Genomic DNA, 16,961 nt, shown 5'->3' with positions numbered 1-16,961 from the left:
TTTTTTTCACACAATGGAAGCTCCAAAGATGATTCCAGAACAATCTTTCCATTCATTGCTAAATTCTCCGGCATATGGACATCTTTTCAGATACTACATCACTCAAGTTGGTTGGAACTCTCTCATTCTACACCCGGAGCAGACATACTCCCCAGGTTTGGCAACTTATTTTTATAATAACATGGAAGATCTACCAGCTATCCAGGGTTTCCCTTTGAATGGTTTTACACTACACATTATTGGTAACACCGACACGCTTTTTATGAGCCAACCGGTGGCTATGGCTCTAGACCTTCCTCCTCTTCAACCGGATCTCCCCATTCAATACATGATAGAGAATGACCTTAATGACTATTCTAGGGAAGATTTTGTCGCCCGGTATGGCGATGGCCTTGCCCCACGCCAAAAAGAACATGCGGTCGGGCCGATGGCGGGAATTCACTATTCCACTAGCCAAGATGACCATGAATATTGTTGAACTGCCATATTATTTATTCTTCGAACATCATGGGAGATTGACATTTTTCCACGGCATCAAAAGTCGTGTAAGACATTCCATGCATTGGCCCAAAGAACATACCACCTTCGACATTCTGGAACTAGTAATTGAGAATCTTAAGAAGGCTCGGTCTTTTTCGGCAACACTATATCACCCCGCCATTAAAGATGCGGGATAGTGAGGACGATACTTCCTCGAAGTTTGCAGCCACCTTCGGAATTTGGGTAAAGGTCGACTCTATGTGTCCAACAAACAAGATAATTCGTTCTTTGCGATTTCGGACATGGACACGCCTTGCAAGATATCTTAAGAAAGTTCATTCTTTCCCTAATGATGATAAAATGATAGCTCATCTAGACAATGCAAAGAAGAGGAAGTGGAGTGAAGTCTGGAAAGCTATGATAGATTGGCGGGATGCAAAGGAATGGCATTTCTACAGGGACGAGGCAAGGAGGGACTATCCCCCAGTTCAAGGTTGGGGCAATGTGAGTTGATGCATGTACATATTTGTTTTACGTTTTGATGTGAAATAAATAAATAACCTAACAGTGTGTTACTCTAACAGTGTGCTTCTACTTTTATGATGTATAATATATAGTGTGTTACAATAAATTTATGTGGAAGATGTCAGCTTTATTTTTGCTCAAAGCCTCTCAAGTATACTCTTTCTTCCTCTTAACACTTTGAGGATACAGTGTCCGACTGTTTTGGGGGTGGTGAGAACCTTTTGCAAAAATTAGGCATGCATAGTTGTATATAGTTTACTTAATGTCTAAATAAACGTATTTAGTGACAAATTCTCGTTTCCCTTTCTATGATGAAAAATATTTAGAAATCTCCCCCTAGCATCAAAATCAGGACTTGTTCTTAGAAACTTAATTTAATACGTATGCAATAGTTTTTATATCTTTTCATGAGCATTCATGCACCGACTATCATTAAATGTACACTGCTTGTGAGAAGTTTCTAGGACCGCGGTTAGACAACTTAATTCCATATCCCCGTAAGAATCTAACCAAAAGCCTCAAAATATATGATATATGAGTAATGACACAGAGGAGTAGTTCTTCCGAATAGAGAAGTTCACACGTCTACTTACTTGATCACTACCCAAATCCTAGGCGAGAATTTAGGCCTTCTTTGGATCGATATAGCCAAAAAATTCACACCTGTAAAAAAAAAATTACCGCTAGTCGCCCCATTGAACCTTTCATTAATCCTTTCTACTTCACCAAAAAAAATCATTACCCATCTATTAACCACAAAAAAAAAAAAAAAAAACCTACCTAGATGATGAGTATGAGAAATAGGATGAAGTGCAGAAAAATGAAGAGAAAAACCTTGTCACAAATCAAAATCGGTTACTGTTTTGAGGAAAAAAGAAAAAGAAAATAGAAATATGTTTCCAAAAATCAAAAGAAATATCAAGGTTAGAATTCCCCTCAAAGATCAAATCAAAAGGGAATACAAAAGCTTGAAAAATCCAAGTATGGAAACCATGTTAGAAGCAGGAAAGAAAAAATGATTTCTCTAGTATAAATATCTCGGAGACCTTATTCTCTCATACTTATCATTTTTGAATTTTCCATTTCAGTTTCTTTTACACTACCACCTAAGCCCCATAACACCTAATAAAGACCTCTAGCTCAATTAGGAATAGGATAGTGTGATAATAAGTAGTAGTTGTGACTTCTCGACCTCGGCTCCTCTAACTGTCATTGAGTATGTGAGGAAATGTGTGCCCACTACACACTGGAGATAGCAAAGCTTGAATGGAAAAATAAGAGAGAAATTGTGTTTCGACACATACCTGTGAGAACCTAATTAAGGACGCTATCCAAAGGATCCAGAAACGGCCATGCTCATACATTTCATTATTAGATTACTGCATGCATGCTCATACATAGATGTTTCAATTATTGTATGTATATTAACTTGAATTTCGAAAGAATAAAATCCTTGTTTCCCCTGCTAGTGAGATGTCTAGATACCTGAGATTAATTAAGGAAACAAGTCTTTGTTCTTGAAGTCGTTGTAGTATAAATGAAGTTTGTGAGTATCTTCTCGGAAAACTCTCACGGGGCTATAACTTCGTCCACTAGGGAATTCCTAGTGGTTCAAGGCCTTGTTGCATACGGTCAATGCAACCGCACTCTGCGAAATGAGATTTAACTTAGGGCCAGACAACACATTTTTGACCACTTATCGTTTTAATGTCTCTTCTTTGCTTGAGGACAAGCAAAGTGCTGTTTGGGGGTGGTGTGATAAGCACCCAAAACTGTAATATTAAACCCCGAGAGACATAGCATTTTGGTCGATTATGTGTTTAATAATCATGTAATAATTATATTTTCGTACTTTTGCAGAATTCTGCAATTAAAATAATTATAGTGATAAAACATGCATCGAAGTATGGGAATATGGGAATAATTGAAGTGTCCCACTCAACCCCCGTGAAGCCCAACAAAGCCTGACTAGAGCCGAAGTTTCCAAAAGAAGAACCGGTCGCGGAGCGGGTCCACATATAAAGGGCGCAAACATATCAAAGCGGATAAATCTAGATGCCGGCGTTGGCTAACGCCATAGCAACCAGGCGACGAACTCTGCAAGCAAGGACAAAAATCGTAAAACGCCAATATCTAGCCACCACTGGATACACTAAGTGGACCCACACTGCGGGCCCAGAAGGCATGATGAGTCAGCATAGGCAGGTGGCAAAGGATGGTTTCAATTTGATACCACCTGACAAGAGAGAAGACACGTACCAATTCAAACCAGGTGGTTTGAATTGAAATAAGCTAACAAACAAAACCTTAAATCAGCAAAAGGACAAAAATTAAAACAGTTAAAACAAAACTTTGTTTCGAACTATTCAATTAGCATAAAACCAAAATCTAAAACATTCACGGATAACACTCCTGTATCAGCCTATATATATGAGGGGGTCGCCTTCATTATTACCCCTTCAGCATATTAATGCTTTAGCTACGCCTAGTTAGATTTTCTTCTTCAGTACTCACATTTTGTCATTTCCATTTCAAAGAAATTTTAAATAATTGTAAGTTATTTTACCCTTAATATGATCATTTCTTTTCTAGTTTAATTTCTATCCGCATTTATTTACTTGATGTATACAAAGAAGTTTTATTATTCCTTCTATGACCATGAGCTAATCCCCCACCGGGGAGGGTTATCTTCGCTCGTGTGAAAATCGGATTGACTCGTTAATATTTTAGAATCACTACTTAGGAATTAGGCATAGAATTGACATCCCGGTCCCAAAATGACCGAGCGTACAAAGTTGGATTGGCGATGCTCAGGGCCGGTCGCTACGCGAAAAAATGTCTGTAGCGACACTCTCTGCAGTGTCGAGCGACTCTCCGGTCGTCCGGTGATGTGAAATCGAGCCAGGAGCTGAAATAATATACCAGAGATGAGGTATTATTGAAACTCCTTATGCTAGTGAAATGCAACCTAGAGATGTGGGCATGCACTAGGGATCAATACTCGACGTCGTCTCCGAAACGAGACGAACTAGAGATGTAGTGATTTGGTAATAAAAACTGTTAAAAATTGATTCTTCATTAGCATTATTAACTCTCTCCCTGTTTCTCTACTTTTGTTTACCTACATATAATCGCCGTAGTAATTTATATTATTTGCATTACCGTTATTTTAATTAAAACCAACTAAAAAGAAACCTAAAAATCCTACTCACTTAAAGTTGTAATTCCAGTTGTGAACCTATCCGAGCCCTAAGGTTTGGACGATCCCTTACTCGATCTATCCTACCAAAACCACGCGTGAGTAAGGTAACTTGACTAAAACGCGTTACGACTATACGGACGTTGGAATTTGGACTTTGGACTTTGGTCTCTGGACTTTGGACTTTGGACTGTGGACCTCGGACTTAAGAAAATAAGTAACTGAAAACCAATAAACGTGTGTAAAGAATGTTTTATCAATAGCCTTCTTGCAGCTTGAAGAATATATATCGATATTTTCAGTTGCTGAAAATACAAAATTTTCACAATATACCGACACGATAGGGCCCACAAGTATCGATATATATTATTGAATGATGTTTCGCTTTGAGAAGAGTAAGTAATAAAGAGAACTACCAATAATATTTGCAAGAACAAGTTCCATCGAAGAAATGATGGAATCGACGACCATCTCTAACAATAATTTGACTATTAGTCATCTTAGAGAAAACTTTGTCCAGTTATGGCAATCTCCAATGACACGGAGGTTTTTCATGACTCTGATTAGCATGCCGGTAGGGATATTAGCATGACCAAATGCAATTGCTAGCTTCTAACTATGCCCATATAGTATCTGCTTCTTCTCTTCGCCACCCACATCTTGCAACACAAAACTCTTATCTGGTATGTAGCCTTCAATTTCCATTCTGAGACATAAATCTCTAAGAATTTCATGGACTTGTTCTAGACCCTGTTGCAAGGTGCTCCCAGCTGAGAACGTGTACACCTTTTTCTTCACTTCAATCCAACTCCAACCTTGGTTCTTCTTTAAGCCTTTCGTCTTTGCTAACATTCTTACCTTTGCAGAATCCTCCCATCTCTTGTTTGCTGCATAGATATTTGAGAGCAACATATAGGTCCCAGTGGAATTCGATTCAAGGTTAAAAATGTGTGAGGTAGCTAGGGTTAAAAATGGAATATATATATATATATATATATGGAATATAAATCGATAAAACTATGAATCCAGTTTCTTTATATCTCTAAACAAGGACCCCAATGCAGAAACTATTATTCCTCCAAAACGAGTAGCACAAGGATAAAAGGCCCCCTGGATCGACCTCCTAGATCAACTAGCAACACCACATATCTTACTATATTAGAAAAATATGGGGGCATGAGGAACCCTGGACCGACCTTCTAGATCAACTAGCAACACCACATATCTTACTATATTAGAAAAATATGGGGTATTAGGAATAGTGATTTTATGTCACAAAGGTAAATTAGTAATTTTGCTTAATAATTTATTATTTTTTGTCAAAAATGGACCAGCAATGATTGACAAATGTCATAAAATGTTTTTTAAGACTGAGAAATGACATTTCTGCCCCTGTGATGGACACAAATCAACAGTTTTGTGTACAGTGGTAGAATCGTTATTTTGTGATTTCACGGTAGCAATTTCTTAATTTCACAATTTTTTATTATTTTTTTTTACTTTGTAGAGTGGCAAAACGGTAATTTGACCATGGAAAATGTGCAAATAGCGTGTGTGTTCATGGGGCAAATTTATAAATTCCAAAAAGAACCCTGACCCACCTATAATTTGACAAAAAAAAAAACTGTAGATACAAGTACATAGAGGCTAGTGATGTTAATTTATAGCCAAAATCTAGAATAGGCGGGATTATGAGTGCGCAGTCCATCTGGGCCCTCCACCAGCAAAAAGTGAGGGTGTATTGCATGGCAATGTACTGAATCTAGGTTCTCTTAGGCCTACGTACCGGTACAGCCAGCGCATGCTAGAATCCCTCTAATCTCTACACTATATGATGGCGGGTTTGTTTGTAGGTGAATCAAAACATTTGTATTTAACACTCCTAACAACAAACCAATTTTAAGATTTGAAGAACCACCTCCCTACATTTATTTAAATTATATCTCTCCTATTTATTAATTACAATTGGCTCCCGATCTCTGGACCAATTAAAATAAATTGAACCACCTCCTTCTTCAATAATTTTAGGATAGTCTTCTGGGAAATTTAAAAAACTAAAATTTATGTATAGAATTGTATATCTTCCCCATTTTAGAAAAAATTTTTTTCTTTCTTTAGGAGAGATTCACAAAAATTGTTTTCTCTTTTTTTTTTAACAATTTTCATTTTAGTTCTTTACAACTTGGCGATGCGTAGCACAGGACACATGCTAGTTTATATAGATCCATAAATCCATTTTTTACCCTCTTCCACGTCATATATAGATTCCGTTTTGTTGATTCTATTTTTTTTCGTTAAGTAATTTGTTGACACCCCCACTGAAATATAACACGAAATTTCGTACTATGATGGTAAAATAGAGTGACTCAAAATTTCAGCGACCGTTGCTTTTTGTCTGATTGTCTTGATGGAATATGATGGTAATGGAATCAGCACCTTCCTCAAATCATCAAATATAAAAACCAAACTTTTTTGTTTCTCCATTTCTTTCAATTCTTTCTTCACCAAACTTTCACTTCATGTCTCAACCAATCTTCACTTCACAATCTCTCTCCACCAATACACCTTTCTTCTCTAAAAATCGATACTTTAACTCAAATTTTAAGCCCACCACTCAACCAAAGAATGGAAATTTAGCTAGTTTTAAGAAAAGTGTATTGAAGAATAACTGTTTTAAGGTGAAGTGTGCATTGAGTGTGGAGAAAGAAGTTGGGAATAGTGGGAATGGAGCAGTGGATAATGGAGAGAAGAGTTATTATGATGCTATTGTTATTGGTTCTGGTATTGGTGGATTAGTTGCTGGGACACAGTTAGCAGTGAAGGGTGCAAATGTTTTAGTGTTGGAAAAGTATATAATACCTGGTGGAAGTTCTGGGTTTTATGAAAGAGATGGTTATACTTTTGATGTTGGTTCTTCTGTTATGTTTGGTTTCAGTGATAAGGTACATATTTTTCATTTTTACTTGTTTCTATCATGTATGAAAATTTGTCAATTTTAATCATTGCTTGAATTCTGTAGAAATAGAATTACTATAGCAAGTATTGTTGTTTTAGAGCTAGAGTAGACTATGTATGTTTTATTGGTTAATTAAGTCTATCTGTCTATGAAAATTATTCATTTTCATATAGCAAATTAATCAAAATTAGCTACCTAACTTAAATACTTTCCTACCATGGTCCTTGCCTTGTTAGGATATATTTACGAGGTTATTTATATTGTTCTGAATTAGTTTTCTATGTATAGTCTCACTGCTTCTAATGTTTGTTATTATGAGTGTCCACGTCACAAGTTGATTGGGCTGGTTTTTGCGCTATGTTCGTTGGAACATTGATCTTCAAGCCTTTTGTTCTCAATATTTTATTAACTAATTCATTTGGTAGACACTGAAGTGGCTGTTTTAGGTGCCGGCATAATTCTGTAATGCCATATTTTAATCCCATTTAAGGACTGACAAGTCTTGAATCAGCCTGCTAAGATATAGAATTTTAAGTACACAGTTGACTAGAATAAGAGATACTAAGTTACTTGGTTTAAGTCCCCTTTTACTAAACAACTTGCCCGGTGTAGGACTAGAGTTCCTAATAGACTCCAAGGAAGATTGTAACTGGGAAACCACTATGGGTGGACTACTGGACTCACAAAATCTAATGAACAATTTTGTATATCTAGACTAGATTGCATTTAGCAGCACCCCAGTTTCACGCTCCCACTGGCTTTAACTGTAGTTGTTATTTAGTTGGCATTACATGCTCTTGGATGTCTTGGCATGCTTTAATTCAATAAGAAGCTGTGCATTTTGGCTTTCTTATGATGAACAGGGAAATCTGAATTTGATAACTCAAGCATTGGCAGCAGTTGGGTGTGAGATGCAGGTGATACCTGATCCAACCACAGTTCATTTCCATCTACCAAATAATCTCTCTGTTCGAGTACACAGAGAGTATAGTGACTTCATCGAGGAACTTATCAGTAAATTTCCCCATGAAAAGGAAGGGATCAACAAATTTTACAGCGAGTGTTGGAAGGTCTGTCAAATTAGATTAGTTATTTAAATTTTGTTGGGGGATTCTTTATGTAACCGGTCACTTACAATAATACCCTATTGTAGATATTCAACGCTTTGAACTCGCTGGAACTGAAGTCACTTGAGGAGCCACTTTACCTTTTTGGTCAATTCTTTCAGAAGCCTCTAGAATGCTTGACTCTTGGTAAGTGCTTTTCTCAGTTGACTGATGCAGATTTAACACTTAGCTATAACTGTAGTCACTAGCTTTCGAACCCGTCCTACGAACGGGTGTCCTTATATTAAATTATTGTAAAAAATATTAGCAACTATGCATAGCTATGAGATATGAAAATTATATTAATTAGTCATTCAAATTTCTTCTTCTATAAAAGGAAACATCAAACCTTGATAAAACTCCGACTTCTTTTTTGTTAGATTTAATAATAGAAGTTTGATTGAAGTTTTGTGAGAATTCGATGTGACGAAGATAATATTGAAACTACTTGAATAACATGACATTCTTAATCATAATAACAAAATTATGATAAACACTACTTAAAATGCAAAACTATATTTGTCGAGACATTTATACATATAATACAAATATGTTTTAGGGTTATAAGTTGATGCATTTGCATCAAGTTTATGATTTTTCATTAATTATTCTTTGAGGTTAGTTCAATGTAGTACATTGCAGGTTTCAATTTCTCATTAATTATTCTTTCGGTTAAATGCGGTTTAAATCAAGTTTCCAGATTTTCGTTAATTATTATTTGAGATTAGTTTGGGTGCAATTGCATCCACTTTATAATTTTCGTTAGTTATTCATTAAGGTTAATTCAAGATAATTGCATCCGGTTTTGATGTTTAGTTAAACTTTGAGATTAGTTCAATGCATTTGCATCAATGTTCCAATCTCAGATTAATTACTCTTTGAGGGTTTGTTCAATACATCCAAGATACGATTTTCCGTTATTTATATTTTGAGGTTAGTTGAAAAATCCATTTCCAATTCCGTTATTTAATTTTTGAGGTTAGTTAATGCGGTTCATCCAGCTTCGATTTCTCATTAATTATTATTTGTGGTTAGTTCAATACATTTGCATCCAATTTTCAATTTAATGTTAATTGTTCTTTGAGATAAGTTCAATGTATTTGCATCGGTTCGATTTCGATTAATTATTTTGTGAGATTAGTTTAATGCATTTGCATCCGGTTTCGATTTTCGTTTATTATTTGATAAGATTGCATTTATATCTAGTTTCGATTTCCGGTTAATTATTGTTTGAGGTTAGTTCAATGAATTTGCATCCAGTTTCGATTTTCCATTAATTATTTTTGAGGTTAGTTCGATGCAATTACATCATGTTTCGATTTGTTAACTATTCTTTGAGGTTATTTCAATGCATATTTGCATTTAGTTTCGATTTTCCACTAATTATTTTTGAGGGTTAGTTGAATGGAGTTACATTGGGTTTTGAATTAATTATTTTTTGAGTTTAATTCAATGATTTGCAAGAGTTTTCCATTAATTATTATTTGAGGATTGTTTAATATATTTGCATACCGTTTAAGATTTTCCATTAAATATTTTTCAAGGATTTGCATCAAATTTCTAATTTTCCGTTAGTTATTATCGACGTTAGTTTAATGCAATTGCATCCAATTTTTCGATTTCTAGTTAATTACTTTTGAGTTTAGTTTATAGCATTTGCATAAAATTTTGGTTAATTACTTTTTAGCTTGGTTATGTATTTGAATATAGGATTTCTTTTTAATTATCTAATGTGGTGTGTAATACAAATTTCTATTGATCCATCGTAGTGTCCTTGCAAACATGACATAAAAATAAATTATGTTTGATTTACTATATTGGATCATCAAAGATTATTTCGATTTCCGTTAATTATTCTTTAAATTATCATTACTTACTATGTGAAATCTGCAAAGATTATCTGAGCGGTGTTGTTATATTAATTATTTAAAAATATTTGCAAATATGAACTATTATATATTAATATTATATTAATCACTAATCTAAATTTCTTATAATGTGAAAACCTCACTATTAAAGAAAAAACTCACATTTGATAAAAGCCTTCAACTTCATTTGGTTGTTTAATAATAGAAGTTTGATTGAAGTTTTGTGAGATTGCTTTAATAAGGTGAAGTTAAGTATATATTGAAGCTATTTGAATAGGACTTACCAATCATGAGAAAGAGATAAGATAAACAAAATTTTAAATGCAAAACACAACATATAATCCAACTATGTTTTAGGTTAGTTCATGCATTTGCATCTAGTTTCGATTTTCCGTTATTTATATTTTGAGGTTAGTTCAATGCGGTTGAATATTTCGATTTCCGTTATTTTTTTTTTAGGTTCCTCGCGGTTGCATCTAGTTTCCGATTTTCGTTAATTATTATTTGCGGTTAGTTCAATACATTTGTATCCAATTTTCAATTTCATGTTAATTGTTCTTTGAGATAAGTTCAATGCATTTGCATCCAGTTTCTGATTTCCGATTAATTATTCTGTGAGATTAGTTTAATACATTTGCATATAGTTTCCGATTTTTTGTTTATTATTTGATAAAGTTGCATTTGCATCTAGTTTTCGATTTCATGTTAATTATTATTTGTGGTTAATTCAATGAATTTGTATCCAGTTTCCAATTTCTTAAGTATTTCTTGAGGTTAGTTCAATGCATTTGCATCAAATTTATTTTTTAAGATTAGTTGGTGCAATTGCATCCAGGTTTACGATTTTCCGTTAATTATTCTTTAAGATTAGTTCCACGATTTGTATCATGTTTCCAATTTATAATTAATTTTTCTTTGAGGTTAGTTCAATTCATTTGGATTTTCGATTTCCGTTAATTTAATCTTTGAGGGTTTGTTCAAGCATTTGCATCCAGGGTTTACGATTTCCGACAATTATTTTTTGATATTAGTTTGATGTATTTGCTTATAAGTTTTGATTTCAGTTAATTAATTATTCTTTGAGGTTAGTTTATATTGTATCCATATTTCAATTTTATATTAATTATTTTTTAAGATTAGTTTAATGCTTGAATTTGCATCAAGTTTTTGATTTTCGTTAAATATTATCGAGGTTAGTTCGATGCATTTGCATCAAGTTTTTGGTTCTCCATTAATTGTTCTTTGACGTTAGTTTCATTGATTATTATATATGTTTTAAAATATTTGTCATTACGTTATTTTTTTTTTCATTTTTATTATATATTTTGTGATGTTATTTTTTGTATAATTTAATTTTTCATATGTAATTTGTTTTGGTTTGGTATATAATTTATTTAAGCCCAACGTTCACTTTAAGGAAATCTCGTTATTGACCAAATTATCTTCCCAAATGAACTGAAATATTGGGAAGATAATCATTATAATGAGTGCTTCATAACCACAAAAAATTAGGTTTGAATTCATTTTGTAGGTGAAATTTTACATACGTTCTTATTTTAAGTTAACTTAAGTAGTTACTTTTTTAGAGAATTACTTATATATATATATATATATATATATATATATATATATATATATATATATATATATATATATATATATATATATATATATATATATATATATGGGAGGGATGCACATTCATTATAGCAGACATACAAATGAATTATGGCCTAGTTTTTGTGGAGATGATCTCCCTACCATGAAGATCATTCTCACAAAAATCATAATATTTGGATATGTCTAACCATGTAAAAATTAGTGTTCATTTGTGTTTATTTTTGAACTTTTTTCATCTAACGGTCTAAAAGTTTTGTGAGCATGTTCTAATGTTAGATTTCTTTGAATGAATTTTGAATTTTTGTGAGCATGTTCTCCATGGTGGGGAGATCATATCTACAAAAAATTAGCCTTTAATTCAACTTTTAAGTCTATGATTTTGCTTAGATTAATTTACAATGTGGCTATAATGTGCGCATAAGAATGTGCCTCTATCCCTCCCCTATATATATATATATAAATTTATAAATTTATAAATTTAATTGGAATATGTCATAATTATTGTGATTTTTGGAATCTTTAACTATGAATAAATGTTTAAATTCCATTGTGGATGACGCATCAAATCGAAAGGGTTTAGGAAAATCGTTTTCGGTGGAAACTATTGTTTTTAGCAATTTAGTTTTTTGTCTCATATTTTTTTTCGTAATTAGCTATATTGTTTAGGAAAAGTTGGAGACTATGAAACGGGTGAGATTATTTTTTCCTAATTAGTTATAGTGTTTAGGAAAAGTTAAAGACTCTGAAACTTTAGATGAGATTGTTTTCTTATTTATATCATACTTTTTTTATAAGTAGTAATAGAGTTTAGAAAAAATTGGAGTCCCTGTTCAAAAAATAGATTGGTGAGGGTATAACTATAATATATATCTAAGGAATTAGAATATGTCGTGAATTATTGTTCGTAATTGTGATTTTTTGAATTCTTAACTTTGAATAAATGTCTAAATCATACAATGGATGGCAAACAAATCGAAAGGGTTTTAGGAAAACGTTTTTGGTGGAAATTATTGTTTTAGCAATTTAATTTTTTGTCTCCTATTTATTTTTTTAAGAATTAGCTATATTGTTTATGAAAAGTTGGAGCTGTGAAACTTTAGATGAGATTGTTTTTTTTGTAATTAGCTATAATATTTAGAAAAAGTTGGGCCATGACTAGTCTATGAAACTTCGAGATGGGATTGTTTCTTTATTTATATCATACTTTTTTATATTTAGTAATAGAGTTTTGAGTCTCTATGAGGGTATAACTATAATATATATCTAAAGATAAAGATAAATATATGTTTCCTATTTTATCTCCTACTTTTTATTAATTAGCCATGACACGTGGACACTCTAAAAACGCTTCCTCAATTGAAGAGGGTAGAGCTATAATATATATATAAAGATATGTGGTTGTACTCAGAACATTATGTTTTTATGTTAGTTATCTGTTTGCATCCAAATTGGACCATTTGGTACTCACACCTTATTGTCACCGGCAAAAAATTGGTTAACAAATCAGTTATATTCATCTAATCATGCATATTTTAAAAGTGGCAGAATTTATGTAGGAAATGTTGCATGGCAAAGTCGAGTACAAGTTCATGGTATGCCACATATGGTGTTGCCAGTCATCATTTTGAGTGTCTTAAGTTTACTATATTGAAATTAATGCTTGGTTTTGCAAATGGATTTTCATTTTCACCGTCTTCAACTTACTAAATGCTTTGTGTTTAGGAGAAAGGCTTCCTACTTTCGGAACCTTACGTTGTTTTGGATTAACTTTGCAGCCTATTATCTGCCACAAAATGCTGGAAACATAGCTCGGAAGTTTATTAAAGATCCAGAAGTACTATCTTTCATAGATGCTGAGGTGGGCTTACAATATTTTCTGCTGTCTTTAGTCTTTACAAACAGTTTTCTTGTGCTTGCAGTTTTTTTCAGTTTTTTTAATCTCTGGAATTGACGATTGTCTGTACCTGCAGTGTTTCATAGTGAGCACAGTTAATGCTTTGCAAACACCAATGATTAATGCAAGCATGGTAAATTTTCTAACCTTTGGGCCTTTCAGCATTTGTCATTATGGTTAGTTGGTTTCATTGTTTGCATTATACTCGTTGGCCAGGTTTTGTGTGACAGGCATTTTGGTGGGATCAACTACCCTGTTGGTGGTGTTGGTGGAATTGCGAAATCCTTAGCAAAAGGTCTTATTGATCAAGGGAGTAACATACTATACAGGGCAAATGTTACTAACATCATACTTGAGCATGGAAAGGCCGTAAGTGCAACTGAAACCCCAACGTATCACTCCTAAGATCTTTTATTGTTAACAACTATGAATGTTGAAGCAGAAGTTCTATGATACTTACCTATTATACCTATTTCCAGGTAGGAGTCAAGCTTTCGGATGGGAGGGAATTCTTTTCTAAAACCATCATTTCAAATGCAACTAGATGGGATACCTTTGGTCAGTCTGCTGCTGAGCCTCATATTAATTATCTGCACTATTTTGACTAATGTTATTTAAATTAGAGATCCAGTTAAATGTGAGACATTGCTATATTGCAGGAAAGCTTCTGAAAAAACAAGATCTTCCTAAAGAGGAAGAGAATTTCCAAAGAGTTTATGTTAAGGCCCCTTCATTTCTATCTATCCACATGGGGGTTAAAGCTGATGTATTACCACCAGACACTGATTGCCATCATTTTGTTCTTGAGGTAGTTGGATACTTCTGGATTCTATCTGCGGTATTTATCTAGGTTTTTGAATAAGATCGGTTGTTGTTTTTCTTTCATTCCCTTTTCTTATTTCCGCAGAATGGTTGGGATAGTTTAGAGGAGCCTTATGGAAGCATTTTCTTGAGCATTCCGACCATTCTAGATTCATCATTAGCTCCAGAAGGACGCCATATCCTTCACATATTTACTACATCTTGCATGGAGGATTGGAAGGTGAATATTTTCTACCAAAAGTTTATATGAAGAAACCAATCAGAACATTGTTATCTTCTGTACAATTATATCTAGTTCTATGTCTGTATATGATCAAAGTAGTAGCTTTTTCATTTACAATTTACAAAATTAAGTAACCTTGATGTGACAGGGACTCCCTCAAAAAGAGTACGAAGCAAAAAAGGAGCTTGTAGCAGATGTGATTATAAGTAGACTAGAAAAGAAGCTTTTTCCGGGGCTAAAAGCATCCATTGTTTTTAAAGAGGTATGGTCCCATTAATAATACATTTATATTTTATAGCTTCTTTCTTTTTTTTTTTTAAATAATACTCTTTTTGTGGAGTCTTACATTCTTCAAGAACAATCAACCAGTTCATCCTATATAGGGATGTTCTCATTCAACATCAACAGAACAAACTATCTGGGTGAAATTTGTACCTATTGGAACTAAAACCATCTTGATTATGATTGCCTAAAACTGACTTGATTATGATTGCCACTACTCTTATATATCTTATGCTATCCCCTCAATATTGTTAATTGGCAAATTATGGCTGTGAATGTAACATAATGGTCTTGCACTTTTGCATCTTTGTTGCTTGAGAGTTGAGACGGACAAGTTCACAAAATATTGTACACACAAATTTGATTCATTATATTAACAATTATCTCATGGAAGGGATGCGATACATCAATAACTTTTGTGTTACTAGGAGTATCTCATACCTTACTATTTATAATTTTTGGTAATATTAACCTTTAAAAATCATCCTTCGGAATAGATCACACCGTAATATTTTGTTGATTCTAATTCACTGATTCATATTCAACAGATTATGCTGATCACTAGAATGTGTTAGTTTCATATATTATTGGTTATCTCATTCATGGTATCATTGGACTTGATAGATTGGGACGCCCAAGACACATAGGCGTTATCTTGCTCGTGACAATGGAACATATGGACCAATGCCGCGAACAATCCCCAAGGGCTTGTTAGGGATGCCATTCAATACAACGGTGAGTCACACAGTTATTATTGACTATCAATGCTTGATTGTTGGGTCGTGATTTATTTATTTGTTTACCTTTAAGTCGTTGTATGGGGTCGAGGCCTGTAATACTTGGAAGTCTTGCAGGCTGTAGATGGACTCTACTGTGTTGGCGACAGCTGCTTTCCCGGACAAGGTGTTATAGCTGTAGCCTTCTCAGGAGTTATGTGCGCTCATCGAGTAGCTGCTGATATCGGTAAAAAGGATTTTAGTAGCACAAATTTTCATTTTTGAATAAGTTATGGGATTAAGGCAGACCCCTATCGTTCCTTTATAAAGCAATGCATGAAGCTTAGAATCCCTCCCTAAGAGTTGAAAAGCATGGCCATGAGTTATCTCGAATTTTCTTCTCTCTTCCATTTAAACTCTACAGTCAGCATAGTTTTCCAGATTTTTTCAAAATAAGGTGTTGTTGCTCTACGGTTTTCATTTATGAATCCAAGCTCAGAAACAACCCAATGAAATCAACCTGGAAAAATTGGTGTCTTCGTACAGCTTATAACCCAATATAACCTGTTGATGTGTTCTCTAGTTCTTGTGATCTGACTTAAGTGTTACACTTTTAGGGCTGGAGAAGAAATCACCAATATTGGATGCTGTGCTTCTACGGCTTCTTGGTTGGTTCAGGACATTGGCATGAAAACATAGGCTCTGGAACTAAAGGGAAAGAAAATCATCCGTGACATGGGTGCGAAGTTACAAGTTCTAATGTTATGAATGAAGATTCATACTCACGCTTTTATCGAAGATACTAAAGAGGGCCATCCGTTATAGAATTGTGCGCTAATCACTCTGAGCACTTCATCTAGATATGGGATAATTGTGTGTTTCATGACTTCTTCAAGCCAAATGGGAAAGTACTCCTGCAGGTTTGGGATTTCATGGACTGTCATTATGTAATTATTTTGTAAAGGTTTTCCAGGCTTTTCTTCATTTTCATCTGTATATGAGCAATGTAGTAGAGATATTATTTTTTTGTATAGTTGTATTTTTCCATAATCGTATGGAGGCATTGCCCATTTTGGTATAATGCCTGGCTGTTCAGTTTGTTCACTAGTCCCTTTTGATGTGTTTGCATTTAATGACTACCTTTTCATTACAGAGATATATGTTCACTATTTTAGCATGAGTTGATTGAGTTCCCCATTTACTCTTTTTAGAACTATATTGAAACGATCAAAATTGGTTCTGTTGATTTTTGCACAGAAAGTAGATGAGC

General features: G+C 33.8%; 1 protein-coding gene across 1 annotated transcript; it reads left to right on the top strand.

Moving 5' to 3' along the window:
- Window positions 1-7,093: 7,093 nt before the first annotated feature.
- On the top strand, window positions 7,094-16,798 carry CRTISO (carotenoid isomerase). Its single transcript, XM_086579641.1, has 13 exons — window positions 7,094-7,146; window positions 7,942-8,230; window positions 8,314-8,413; window positions 13,530-13,612; window positions 13,725-13,781; window positions 13,865-14,017; window positions 14,128-14,206; window positions 14,308-14,456; window positions 14,556-14,690; window positions 14,842-14,955; window positions 15,600-15,710; window positions 15,830-15,938; window positions 16,309-16,798. Exons 1-13 carry the CDS (start codon window positions 7,094-7,096, stop codon window positions 16,380-16,382), a joined length of 1,506 nt encoding a protein of 501 aa, XP_086435767.1. The 3' UTR covers window positions 16,383-16,798.
- Window positions 16,799-16,961: the final 163 nt, after the last annotated feature.

This window comes from Coptis chinensis, chromosome 8 (assembly GCF_015680905.1).
Source record: "Coptis chinensis isolate HL-2020 chromosome 8, ASM1568090v1, whole genome shotgun sequence".
Taxonomy (NCBI): domain Eukaryota; kingdom Viridiplantae; phylum Streptophyta; class Magnoliopsida; order Ranunculales; family Ranunculaceae; genus Coptis; species Coptis chinensis.
The sequence above is the reverse complement of the archived record's forward strand: the minus strand, read 5'-3'. Positions and strand labels throughout refer to the sequence as shown.